At 41.3% G+C, this 14,867-nt stretch overlaps 1 protein-coding gene across 1 annotated transcript in view; it reads left to right on the forward strand.

Annotated features, from left to right (window-relative positions):
* LOC111065884 (protein couch potato) overlaps window positions 1–14,867 on the forward strand; it is a 76,294-nt gene that overhangs the window by 89 nt on the left and 61,338 nt on the right. The window contains 1 exon segment of the mRNA XM_022354323.2: window positions 7,769–9,156. Coding sequence (XP_022210015.2) covers window positions 7,769–9,156 — 1,388 coding nt within the window.

Below are 14,867 nucleotides of genomic sequence, written 5' to 3' on the forward strand. Positions count from 1 at the left end.
GTGCCACAATAAACAAAGCGCAATTTATGAACAAAAAAGGCAGAGGCTGAAGCCAAACGCACACGCACTTTGCTCTTAATTCGAGGCAATTTCAAGACAGACGTCTCTTCTATAGACAAAAGATGCGGTCGCATTGACGACTCTACTACTGATGAATGGCCAGCAGCCGGAAGTACGTGAAAAGAGCTCGCAGATACATACAAATATGTATCTTGGGTTTTCTTTGGCATAAGCCACCAAAGCAGTCTTTAGACATTTTCTTCTTAATTTTTATGCATATTAATTGAGCTAGAAAATTGATAAAAATTGTGTTACAAAACCAGCAAGCAGGGAAAAAAAACCCTTGGCAGTGACCCAAAAATATAAAAAAAAACTGTGGCTTTTCTGTTGATATTTTTGCACCATGAAGGAAACTTTTCTCTGGGCCAACATTTCAATGATTCTCTGGGCCTACTTTTCTTTGATTCTCTTGGCATTTCTTTGTCTCTTTTGGGGTGGCTTTTCCTGCGCTATTTCTGTAGGCTTTTTCTGTGTTGTTTTTTTTTCCCTTCTGTCTCTCTACCTCTCTTTGGGCTTTTCCTGTCTATTGTTTGCATTTGTGGCACGCTTTAATTATGCAAAATTAATGTTAATTAATCTCATGTTGAACATATAGTAAAAGCACAGATTTTACTGGCTGTGCACAAACATTCAAGATGAAAATTAATTGCAAATCTGAGACCTTTTTGAGGTCTCTGTCTGATATACCTCTGATATTTGCTGTTGCTGTTGCTATTGCCTTTGACTTTGCTGCCTGATATTTGTGACATTGATGATGATGGAGACGAGAGACGACAATGGCATTTGTCAGGCGTCCATAGCATTTGTCATCAGAGCAGCAGCAGCAGCAGTAACAGCAGCAGCATCGAGCATATTGCCTTTGCCTTTGGGTTGTGTTTTGTGGTTTTAGAAATTGCCTGCCAAAATGAAGGCAACTTGCTTGTCGTCTCTGTAATGATTGCCATATTGTTCGTTCGTTCTCACACACGATGGCGATTGATTTGTGGTCTTCATCGTTCGAGAGTGATTGAAATACACGTTTTGGCCACAGCATAAAAAAAAGCACAAATCATGCCCAAAAAAAAAAAAAAAACAGAAGCCCCAAAGAGCGAGAGGAGAGAGAGAGAGACGCAGACTAGACCCCTTTCTACAAAAGTCTTGTGTCGTGTGGCAGTCAGTCTTCGCTCAAACTCTGCTTTTATGCTTGAACTTTTGAACTAGTTTTCACTCAGAAACGAGGAAGAGAGAGACGCTGAGCGGGAGAGAGAGAGAGTGCTGTCTATTGTCCAGCATTTTTTTTTTTTTTGTGAGCGCCTTCAGTTCGCTCGCAAGACGTGTCTTGCTCTCCAGCTCTGTGGCAATTTTATTACATTAAAGTTTGCAATTTGGCATAATCGGTTCTATGATTTATGGTATCTATCTCTCTCTCTCTCTCTCTCTCTCGCTCGCTCAAGCCCATCAGATAAAAGATACACATCAAATCATTGAAAGCAAAGCCGACAAATTTGAAAGTATCTTTTGCACATATCGAAGACGACAGCAGACGCGGCAGACAGAGCAGAGAGCAGAGAGCTGAGAGCAGCAGCAGCAGAAGTGTAAGCTCAAAAGTTCATCCAGGAAATTAAATTGAAAGCCTTTTACAAACATATGTATACCTATAGCTACAGATACAGATACATTTAGCTATAGATAAAGCTTGAGATGTAGATGGTTTTGAAGGCAACCTACTTACCTACTCGAGTGTCGGAATGTGTCTGTGCAGCAGCAGCAACTAGAGGATGGGGGCGTGTGTCTTATAGACATGCAACCCATGCGAAGTATCTATGTATCTAGCCATCCACCTTGCCACTACTGAAAGCCCTCCCGTTTTTTTTTTTTTTGCTATCTCTCTATGTGTGTGTGCCACATGGCGTATGATGGATTTATGTTTAAGTTGCGTGCAAGCAACTTAATGGATTTTGTAATTTTCTTCTTTTTTATTCTGCTTGTTTTTTGTTGCCAACAGAAAAGTTACCCAGAATAAACTATCTTGTAGATACTTTGCACACTCAGACATTTGCCATTCGGAATAGTTTATCCACCGCTCCCAAAGGCAGCTTTGCCAGCTCCCCCTCCCCCCCTCTGCTACCGTACGCCACCTCTTGAAGGAGACACGAGGCTAAAGCTGCCGCTGAGGCTCTTGCACCAAAAAGCATCCAAAAGAATTGGAGCATGCCGCCCAAGTTATAAAAAATATGTGTGTTCTTGAGGCATCATAATATATGCGGGCACATAAGCATCGCAACGAGCCAAAACTGAGGCTCATTCGCGTCCTCTTATTTTCCCTTCATCTCTCTCTCTTTGTCTCTCCCTCTCTGGATCTCTCCCTCTGTCTCAATCTTTTGCTACGTCTAAGGGAAAAGTTGAAAATGAAAACAAACATTTCTGATGGCAGTGCAGAACTTTTGGCTGACATTTTGATGCCCTACAGAGCGGGGGAATAGGGAAGATTTTATTTTATTTATCGGTTACCGATAATTTAATATTTCTTTAATGAAAAAAGTATTTTTCTCTGTCGTTTTTTTACATTTATCGACAACGATTATCAATCATTAATATATATGTATATTTCATGTAAATCAATTACGATTATTCGAGCATTCTACAATCAATAAAATACGATTAATTTATATTTACCCTGCATTAGTTTTGATAATTATCGCAATAATTAATGGACTACAAAACAATAATCGGAAAATATCTTTTGATACCCTATAACATATTAAACCTTGAATTTGGTTTGAAATACTTGCTTTCAAAGTATCTCCTACTATGATAAGATGTATCCTGAATATTAATTGATAGCAAAGTGTAGAGAACTTTTATACCTTAACAACCATCTCGAGAGATCACCAAAAAAAATTTGTGAACTGAGAGCCAGCAAAAAGAACAAAATTTGAGCCTGAGAGAAACGGAATAATTCAGTTGCAGGAAAAACTTTTTACTGGCAATGGCCAATGCTCTCTTGTGACTCCTCCGTGTGCTTATTAAATATTAATTATGCGACAGCGCGGCGACCCTCTCGGAGGAGTCGCATATAGCAATAACAATAAAAACACAGTGTATATATTTGTGTGCACAATTTTTATGGCCAGAACCACTTGGACCGAGGGGGGGAGGGCCAACAAACACGAGAGTATTATTATTCCTAGTGCCACTAGGCGTGTCAGCTCATCCAAGTGTCTCGGTTGATGATTGTTGGGGGGGTGGGCGACTGGGGAGATTGGGGATGACAAATTTGGGCATTTGACACGAAACAAGATACATTTGCATCTCATCTTGTTGTGGATGTGTATCTATAACAATTCTGTCGCTCAAAGGGCAGATCACGTGGGCAGATGAGATGCCTGGCAGATACTCGCGTACTTGTTGATACTCTTTACGTTTATCTTTTTTTGGTTGTGTGCATATTTGCAATGCTAATTGTAATTGTCTGCTTGGATGCTTGGCTGCTTGGCTGCTTGGATGCTTGGCTGCCGCCTGCTGCTGCCTGCTGATGCTGCTGACAAGTGATCTAGCCAAAATCATCTTTATTTTTATGGGCAAAACTCGTTTCCGTTTGCTGCCTGGTATCATCATCATCATCATCATGAACGGCCCCGTGGTGTATCGTGGGCGTGCATCGATTAGCTTTGGATCGTCGTGTGTATCTATTGCTTACATACCGATCGTCGAGCCCCTCCTCCATTCCTCGACAGAGCTAATCGTGCGAGCAATCAAATCGATTTTGCCAGCGAGGGTACACCCAACCCAAATTAATAGCCAGAGCAAGCTCTAGATTTTCTGTGTGTCTTGAAGTAATTCAAATTTAGTTTTGGCTACGACTTCCCTTTCATTTTCGAGGGGCGCGCAGCCGGCATTTGTCATTATAAAAATTACATTTAATTATATTTATTTGCCTGCTCCAAAACCAAAACAAAACAAAAAACAAACTTCCGTTCCAAACAAAAACCAAAAAAAAAGAGAGGAGATGGAATCGTCGTAGTAGATGGACTCGATTTCGTTCCGCCGCTTTTCGGTTTGCTTCTGTTGTTTTTGTTTTTGTTGTTGTTGTTGTTGTTGAGAGCGTGCGGGAAATTCATTAGCAATATTTATGACTAGTTGCTGTTGTTGTTTTTTTTCGTCTACTGTCTACTGACTAATTTCCATGGCAATGGGAATAATCATAGACCCCGGGTACAGCGTCATTATTATTGTTGTTACTCTCTCGTTGGGCCCCAGCCCCCCCCTTCCTTTCCTTTGTTTGCATCAATTATTTGTTGCTCTCTGAGGCAGCCATTGTGTGCCCTCTGTGCTGCCTGCTTATATAAACAATTGTTAGTCATTGAAAGCAAAAAAAAAAAAAACTGCATTGAAAAACAGTCAGCGACACAGAGGCAGATAGAGAGAGAGAGAAAGAGCGCGAAAAAGTGAGTGCAAAAAATCAATGAGAATATTTCTCAGGGCACACAAATTTCTATTCTATACAAACAACAACAACTATACCAACAAAAACCATATATCACATCATCATTATCTTTCAATCTTTGGGGCAATTACTGCCACAAGTGGTTGCTGCTTCATGCATCGTTTTTATGACCATTCCATGAAATTAATTGCCATAGCCCGGAAATCAATTTCATTTTTGTCAATCTTTCGTACTAAATCCCAAATATTTGCTATACAAATATATACACATACATACACACATATGTATGTATACCATATATAGATAGAGATATCGTTTTCTCGCTCTCTCATTTCAATGGGCAAACGCATGGGTGTGGGCTCTGCCTCATTAATCGACAAAAGTATCTGCAATTTTTGGTCATAAATCGTCCATGCAAATCGATAAAATAGAATCATATGCAAATGAATGTACAAATGCAAAAGTTTTGGGCATATTTAGGAGACAGTTGTGTGCATAAAAATAGTCACCCCAAAATGCATTAAAGAAACAAATATTACAGATTCAGTTTTGTGTTAGTTTAATACTATTAAACGTTTTCTTAAGATGAAATGAAAAAATTATTTACTATCTGGTTGAGTACTGAAAAGGCATAGGCAAAGATCTGTTCGCGGTAAAGTTTGGTTTATATTTCAAAGTCTCAAAGGCTAGAAATTAGTTGAGTGCATCGAAGAAATAGTGGCCCAAACATCAGCTTGATTTAATTACAAACTAAACCAATATATAACACTATCTATAATTCATAGTAAATTCAGGGCAATCCTCTAATAATTTTCCCCAATATTCCTGGCTCTGCTGTAAACATTTTATTCTCTAACAATCTATAGTTTTTGACTGATATTTTTATTGCTTTTATTTTGCACATTTTCTTGCAATAAAAATCTTACCGGATAATATGCAGTAAGCCCAATCCTCCCAGTCGTAGTATTGCCATTATATTTCCCCTCAAACTTTCATTAAATTCAAATTCAGCATCCATTGCCAGTGCAGAAGTTACTTTTGTTTTGTTTATGCAAAAATATATCATGTGTTATCGTACCCATAGATACATCATCTTTCCACTGCCAAAGATACAATTCACAAAGGGGGTGGGTGGGGGTTAAAGTATCACCATCTCTACTTCTATGCTTGTGTTCGATTTCCTGTCCTTGCCCTGGCAGCATTCCCCATTATAATCCCACAGATTCATAGCCTTGTTTTGTGTGTGCTTGTACCTTAGCTAAAGATACAGATACAGATACATATGTATGTATGTATCTTTTGGAGATCTGAGCTTTAGTTATGTGCATATATTTGTCGCCCTGCTGAAGCATAGCATTTTGTAATATAATTTTCGGTTTTTGTTGTCAGCTCAATTTTCAAGTTGTTTCAGATACGAGTACACTCACTTCTCACTCCTCATCCTCCTCCTCCCCTCACCACTCATTCTAGTGTGTGTATGTGTGTGTGTGTGTTTGTTCTAGAGTGTATCTGCATCTGTGTGTTGTTTGTTTGTTTGTTTGCCTTGCGGTTGCTGTTATTCTCATTTCTATGTTCTTCTTCTGTATATACAAATTTTTTTTCTTGTTGTTATTTTGCTCTCCACGAGATGGAGGAGTTTTTGCCAGCAGCTGCCTTTGTTGTAGCCACTGTTGCTGCTGCCGCACTGCCACTTCCACTGCCACAGCTATGACTGCCCCTTGGTGATGTCTCTCACTATGATAAGGCGAATATGTACACTGCAAGAAAGAACAAGGGCAGTCTGTGTGTTTTTTGTCTGTCTGTCTGTCTGGCGGCATGCCTGACCTACTCAATTTATACATTCTTCTTGTAACTTGCTGCTTCCCTCGCTTCTCACCCGCTCCCGGCACACAGTGCTGCGTTGCAACAGATGTTTGTGTGATTATCTCAAAAGGAAGTTCCGTTCAAATTATTGCCGGAGATGGTCTAGATAGATGGCTTTAAAGTGAAAGTTCAGATGTGCTGGGGAATGTGTTGATTTCTTCTTAGAAATTCGAGAAAATAATTCAAATAAATCCATGTAAATTAATTTTCTGGCTTAAATAGGTGATTGCAATCGATAACACTGACTTTATGCAATGAAAAGGCTTTTTTTTTAATATTTAAAACTCTAAAAATAAACATTTCAGAACATTCCAATAGGTTTTTCCTTTGCTAAAAGGGGTTCCTTTGCTTTCGAAACCTTCCGTTGTAATTCCTGTGAGTTTTTCCATCAGTTGGTTCATTCTTTTCCCCACTCTCACATTTTGTGCTGACTGTTTGTCATTGCCCCCTGCCCCGCCGCAGACCCTCTGTTGCTTTCATCCATTCATCCATCCCACATATTTGTCGTCATATTTACTTTTGATTTATGCAGCGTTGCTCCAGTCCTCAGCCTAACCCTCAGCCACCAGCCTCCACTTCTCCCTCTCTTGCCCTCTTGTGGCTCTCTGTTTTGTGTTTTGTGTGGCTGTGTAAACATTTGCATTATGTTAAATAAACCCAAAAAGTATTTTGACAATATCGAGATATTATTTGCATGGCCAGCCCCAAAAACAATAGCTCCAACATTCAAATGCAGGGCAAATATTTGTGTGTGCTACTTATACTTATTGGAGGGTAGTACTTATACGGGGAGAAGCTCTTTCTGTGCTCTATCTTTCTCGACTTTTAGCTCGTTTTGTGCCTAATTCTTTGGGTACTTCTTCTGTACTTTCTGGCTCTGCCTTTTGTACTTCAACTTCTTCTTACAGACACTCTAGTTTTCTTTCAATCTGCGCTTTTTCGACTTCTTTCTACAGCTCTTCTACTATTTGAATTATCTGCCAAACTTCTAAATATTTTTTAGATTTATCTTAATTTTAATAGATTTAAAGTTCATAAGGAGTTTACGTTTAGAACTCATCTTATACTACTTTTTAAACTTTATCTCATGCTCCTTCTTGTATTTCATCTTATACTCTCTCTTATATTTATACTATCACTTATACCTATTCTTTCTGTTATACTTCATCTTATACTGACTCTTATATTCACTCTTATACTCCATCGTATACCCACTCTTATACTCCATCTTATACTCACTCGTATACTCCATCTTATACTCACTCTTATATTTTTTTTTCTTATACTTCCTACTATATTTAAACTTCTTCTCCCAACTCTTATATTTATACCCAAACTATTTCTTATACATCCATTCTAACCAACTATTACCCTCTTTTGATCTTCCATTTTGCAGTACCAACTGATTCGCCAACATAGCCAGCTACCAGGACCTGTTGGGCAGCCATCATCAACTGCTCATAGCCGCCACAGCAGCAGCCACCGTCGCCGCTGCCGCAGTCGAGTCGCCGCAACTGCCGCAATTGACGACGACGCCACCCATAGCCACCAACACCACACCCATAACACCCAACAACAACAACAACAACCAGAACCACAACAACAACAACACAAACACAGCAATAACAAAAGGAAACAACAACCAGCAGGCGGTGTTCGAAAAAGCCATCACCATTTCGTCGATTGCGATTAAACGCAGGCCGACGCTGCCGCAGACGCCAGCAAGTGCCCCACAGGTGTTGTCGCCGTCGCCGAAACGCCAGTGTGCCGCCGCCGTCTCAGTGCTGCCCGTCACCGTACCGGTGCCAGTGCCCGTGCAACCCCTGCAGCCCGTGCAAGTCCCAGTGCCAGCTAGCGCCCTCAAAGGACACCATCATCATCTGGGAAATCATATTGGAAGCCATCTTGGAAGTCAGCTGCAACAGCATCCCCATCATCCGCATCATCAGCTGAGCTTTGCCCATCCCACACAGTTTGCGGCCGCCGTTGCCGCCCACCATCAGCAGCAGCAACAGCAGCAGCAACAACAGCAACAGCAACAGCAGCAGGTGCAACAGCAACAGGTTGCATACGCAGTAGCGGCAGCACAGCAGCCACAACTGCAACACCAGCAGCAGCAAGTGCAACAACAACAACAGCAACAGCAGCAGCAGCAGCGTCTGGCACAGTTCAATCAAGCGGCAGCCGCTGCCTTGCTCAATCAGCACTTGCAACATTCGGCGGCAGTCCACCAGCAGCAGGTTGTGCAACAACAACAGCAACAGGCAGCAGCAGCAGCAGTAGCAGCACAACAGATCCAGCAACAACAGTCTCTGGCGCACTACGGCGGTTATCAGCTGCACAGGCACTCGCCGTACGTGCAACAACAGCAGCAGCAGCAGCAGCAACAGCAGCACATTCTGCTGAGTGCCAGCAGCAGCAAGCATAGCGCCAGCAACAACAGCAACAACAGCCAACAGCAGCCCGCACCAGCAGCCGTTGCAGTTGCAGCAGCCACACCAGCAACAGCCACCGTTGCCGCTGTACCCACGAGCGGCGGCAGCAGCAGCTTGCCGGACAGCCCCGCCCACGAATCGCATTCGCACGAATCGAACTCTGCATCGGCCTCTGCGCCAACGACACCCTCACCGGCAGGTAGTGCCACAACAACAGCCACAACAGTTGCAGCAGGAGGCATCAGCGATAGCAACAACAACCTGAGCAACAACGCAACCGCCGCCGCCATAATGGAAAATCAAATGGCACTCGCCCCGTTGGGACTCTCGCAGAGCATGGACTCCGTGAACACGGCCAGCAATGAGGAAGAGGTGAGTGACAAGACGACACAATTTTTCCTTTACCCACTGAAGAAGCAAAGAAAAGCCAAAGAAAAAGAGCTTTCCCCAGCTTGGGGAATGAATATTTTTTCACAGAAAAAAAAACAAAAGAAAAACTCCACTCGAATGTAGAATTTGAGGCTACGAAAAATTTACATTTTCATGAGAAAATGCAAATTATCTCGGGGACTGGACCTACATTTTTTTATTTGGTGTCGAAAGTTCATTCTTAAAGGACTTCTTGAATCCTTGCAATTCCTATCATAAGATATATTTGTGTAGATAGTATCTTTTATCTAGTAGATATGTATATGTACATATATTATAGCTGTAGTACATTTACGTAGGGCACATTCTCTTGGAATCTTTTTCATTTTTTTTCTATTTATTTTTGTGGTTTATTTCAAAGGAAATTCACACAAAGATTTTCTTACACTCCATTTAAAATATATGATATAAAATAAATAAAATATATAGGGCAGACAATTTATTTTCTTTAACTATATTTTTGTACTTACCTCAACAAGAACTTTAAAAACGTTTTGTTTTTTTTTCCTACTCGAGTGATTACTCGTTAGATTTGTGTGTGTGTTTCAGTCACTAACTCTTTTGGCATTCAGTTTTTGCAGACTTTCGCCTGAAAAATGCACGAAAAGAAAGATATATCATTCAATTAATTCGAAAACAGGGCAGTTTTTGCTCCCTTTATATATAAATTAATGTCATATTGCTTTACTTAATCTTTAAATAAATTTTGCATTCATTGCATAACATAAATTCTCTTGAAATTGATCCCAAAATACATTTTCACAAGAATTTCCTTAATTCATTTCCCAGAGTAAAAGGCTTTCTCCCCCCTCGTTTCAATTTCATTTTTTCCTTAAAGACTTTCGCTTGATTTTCTGAGGCCCCGCAAATAGAAAATATAATGATCGATATGTCGAGTGGCTGGCTGTTCGCCTGCATTTCCTTCACTCGCAGTCGCCGTCGGCCCACACTCAAATCCACACGAAGCACTCATCTCATTTATGCCCCTCCCTCCCCCGCTCACTCGTTCAGTGCCACAAAGTGCGCGCTACATCAACTGGCAGCTCAGGCATAAGATTTTTGTTCCATCGCCTTTTGTTTTCTTTTTTTTTTTTTCTTTTTTTTTTGTTTGTGTGTGTTTCGGTGGCCAAAGCCAAGGGGGCAGCATCCCTGCTGCTTTATGAAGCCAAAGGCTAGGGCAGGGGTTCTGCACTCGTGTAAGTGGCATGTGCAACTGGAGGATGCTGCTGGCTGCTGGCTATTGCTGCTTCTGCTGCTGCTGTGGTTGTTGTTGCTTACATTTTGATTATGCGCCTTGTCTTATGCTACACATATTTCACGCTGCTGCCTCACGCTGCCTGCCTCCTGCCATCCTTTCATATTTCTTTCGGCATCGGCGGCGGCGTCTGCGGCCTCGTGTGGAGCTCTCTGGCACGCGTAATCCACGCGGCACGTGCCCGGCATCCCATCCCCCTTCACCACACACACACACATACACACTGCGTTTCGCTGCGTTGCCATCATGTCAAGTGGGAAACGTGGCCTTACAACACACACACACACACACACATCCTTTTGGGGTGGCATGCCCCTTGCCGCACTGTGTCTCTGCCCCTAAAAATCCAAGCGATGCGTTAAATTTGATTTTATCCTTGATAAAAAGGTTCCCTCCCACTTTTTGTTCGCCTTCTTTTTTCTCGATTATGAATTTTTATTTGCTTTGAGCGCGTGATTTTGGAAAATTTAAGCAGCGAATAAAAAAGCAAGAGAAACGTATGAGAAATGCAGGATAAAAGAGTGAGAGAAAACCTCTTTAGCAGCGGTAACATTTCCATCTTTTCTGCAGAATGCAATCCTTAAAGAGGTCGCCTCGTCCCTTCCTCCCTTCCTTGTGTGCAAAACGCATTCCATTCGCCGTAACTCCTTTGCGCATTAAAAATGCATCAATCACATGACGTGGGGGGCGGGCAACCCCTCAACCCTACAACAACTGTACCTGCCCCAAAAAAAGCGGAGTAAACTCTGAGCAGAATAAGATAAAGTTTCTCTTCAGTCAAAATGTGAAATATTTCTGACTAGCGCAAGTCCTAAATTAATCAAAAAAAAATATATATGTATGTATATGTACGCAAAAGTAAACGAAGGCAATTTTCAGATGGAAAAACCTGAGAGATAAAAGATGAGAAAAACTTTGCGATGGAAATGGATATGGGGGGGATAAAAGTCTCTCAGCCTTTACCTTTACTTCTGATTCTTCCTTTATCTCTGATTCTATCAACCTCTCTCTCTCTCTCTCTTTCACTGGCATAACCTCTCTCTCTCTCTCTCTCTCTCTCTTTCTGCCTCAATCTCTCTTTTCTGTTGTCTTACTCTATTCATTCACATTGAGACTGCAATGTGACTTCATTTGTATTTATGAGTATTCACTCCTGCACTCATCCTTGCCACCTGTCTCGTGCCTCTTGTGCCACACTCCACACTCTCATGTGTGTGTGTGTGTTTGTGTGGCCGTTGCATGAATTATTGATAAGTCAATTAAAAAAGTATGACAGCGACTGATGGTTGGTAAATATTTTACACACACACACCAAAACTCAAGTCGTGTTCCATGACAGAGAAAGGATACAGCTACACACACACACACACAAACACACATGCGGGGGATACTCTTGAGAGCTGAGACTGAGCGCTTGATTCCAGGTGTATTCCCCTTCGTATTAAATGGCATATCCTTTGGGTGTTTGCTTGTCATCTGCAGCAACAGCAACAGCAACAGTGTGTGGCAACATATTGCTTTTCTTTCATTTTAAACGGTTTTGATGTGGCAAGAAAGGCAATTCCCCCAACCCCCTACAACCCCAGGCGGCTTTAAGTGACCAGAAAATGGGGCGGGCATCGGAAGTAGAAGGCAGAGGCTGGAGAACCTGTCCCTGCAACTGATGCAAAAGTGGCACTGGCCAAGCACAGCAGGGGCCATCGAGCAGTCAAGTGTGTGCATCGTGCCATGTAAAATCCCAGTATGTGTGTTGTGTGTTGTGTGTGTGTGTTGGTGTTGGTGTTTGTGCAACATGCAATCGAATAGCCTGCCCCCTGCCTGGACCCTGGACCCTGGCCCCTGGCCCCCGGAGAGAACTTCTCTGCTCTCTGGAAAACTTTGTGGCATCACGTCCTGCCTGTGCCACTGTGCTGTGCCTTTGTTTAAATGCAAAATGTTGAAAATATATAGAAATAAACTTAATAAAACTTGTCACAGATGTGTCCTGCCTCTGGAGGCACATCCTTTTGACATCACATCCTTTACAGAGACACAGAGAGAGAGAGAGAGAGGGAGAAAGAGAGTTGCGCACAATTAAACTTTTAACTTTTTGGAATTTGCTTACTCCCCTCTCAGAAGACCTCAAAGCACCTCCCCAGATACGTCTACATTCCACATTTTTGTCATGTGCTGCTGCTGTTGCTGCACTCAACGGAAATTGCCATGTGCCAAAATGGCAGACAGGGTCGTCCCACCTCCACTTCCTCGTGCTGCTGCTGCTGCCATTCATTTTCCTCCCTCATTTTCCTCTGACAGTTTTCTAGCTGTAGTTTTTTTTTTTTTTTTTTCAAATTGCTTATTTATTTGGTTGCGAAATGCAAATAAAATAATGCCCTCGGCCGAAAAGAATATCAAAAGTTCAAAAGTTTTTTTTTTCTGTCAGGAAAAGTTTTGTTTGTGCTTGCTGCCACAAACTGTTGCATATAGAGCTCTCTCACAGTCTCTGCTTTTCCCTCTCCATCTCTTTCTATAAATAAATAAAAAACTGACAAAATAAAAACAAAAGCTTTTCGGGCCAATGAATTTTTGTTGCTAAACAATTCACACGCCTCCCCAAAGAGATCTCTCTGTCCCTCTCTCTCTCTCTCTCTCTCTTGAGTATGTTTTTCGGTGTGGTCAAAACCCCACCCAATTTTCCCACTCTCTCCCTCTCCCTATCGCGCTGTAAAAGCTAAATGTCAACTGTATTGTATGGGTATTTTATTTACTTTTGCTGAACATTTGCATTTTGTTTGTCCTTGTCCCTTTTTTTTTTTTGTTTCCTCCTGTCCCTGGGTTTTTTCCTTTTTGTGACAAGGCTTTTAAGCCCTGACATCAATGCAGTTCCACACAAATTGCTTTACGTGGTCAACGAATACAAAAAATGTCTCCGCCACTTGCACAAATTCCATTTCCAATTCCAGGTAGCCGCCATTCTCCATTTTCCATTTCTTTTTCCTGCCATAATGTGGCCAAGTCCTTGAGCGCCATTAGCCAAGTGCCAGCCAGTCCTTGAGTTTTGGGGTTAACTCCCTTACTCACCAAACCAAACAAAAAAAAAAGAGTGCCAAGAAGTTGCCTTTTCTTTCGCCATTTGGTGGCTTAATTCAATTTGCGTTTCAGACAATTTTCGGCACTAAATGAAATTATTAAAAGGTTCCAGCAAGAGGGAAAGCAAGTGAAGTGCAAGTGGAAGTAGTAACAGTAGCTGTAGACTTCTCTGTCTCTCTCACTCTCTCTCACCCTGTGAGAAGATGTTATCGGAAATAATTTGTGTAAAACTAAAGCGACAAAATCAAATTGCAAGCCGATGTAAAGGATAGATACTAAAGGAGCAAGAACCAAGAACCAGGCATTAAATAGGAGTTTAGAGACAGAGAAATGGAACTGGCGTTAAGCTAAGTGATGCACTGAGAAAAAAGGGGTGAGATGTTGCAAGTTTATATTACAAATATATGTACGTACAAGCGATATCCTCAGGATTTTATATATCGTACCTTTCGATAGCAATCACAAAAAGGTACGCACATGTATATTGATTGACATAAATCGATAAAACTTTATAAGATAAAAATCGAAAACACTTGTTAGACGATATATTTAAAACAATAAAATTCGGGCTATATAATTTGTTTTCGATAATAATAGTATTCGATCAAAATCGATATGTTTGAAATTTATTTATTATTATTTAATTTAATTAATGAATTATTCCATTCCATGTAATTTCCATAGAGATTTCTGATATTATCTTTAAGCTTCATGCATTTTTTTTTTTTTGCTTTCTTTGATAGCTTTTTCTCCCTGTGCTCGTCGTTACACCAAGGTTTAAGTTTGATTGTGATTTTGAGTGGCTTTTATTGAGAGAAGGGAATGTCACTTGATTAAAGTTGGCTTATCACCTGCACTCATCAGATGGTTTGACCTTTTGCCGAATAGCATGTGGGGAAAATGTCGGAAATGTAGAGCCAGAGAATCGGAAATGATGGCGGGGAAATGGGGAAATGTGCTACGTGACTGTTGGCAGCTGTCTCTGATTACACTTCAATTAATAAAACAAACGCCATGCCACAGAGATCAGCGCTCATATGACAGGTTTCCCTTACCCCCCGCTCTCGCTGTCTCTATAGAGAGAACTTCTACTGCCCTTTTTCCAGCTGGTTTCCCTCTCTCTCTCTCTCACTCTTTGTTTCTACCTCTCTCTCATTATGCATTTAACATGCATTAACCTACCGCCGTGTAATGCAATTAAAAATGCCAGCCGAACACATAAATTACACGCTTAAATAATGCAGAAATTAATAAGTTCTGTTCATCCCGGCCATAACTTTTAATTACCTCATATGCGTGTAAGGGAAAGCGAAAGAATAAGAGAGAGAGA

This window comes from Drosophila obscura, unplaced genomic scaffold, assembly GCF_018151105.1.
Source record: "Drosophila obscura isolate BZ-5 IFL unplaced genomic scaffold, ASM1815110v1 contig_4, whole genome shotgun sequence".
NCBI classification, from domain to species: Eukaryota; Metazoa; Arthropoda; class Insecta; order Diptera; family Drosophilidae; genus Drosophila; species Drosophila obscura.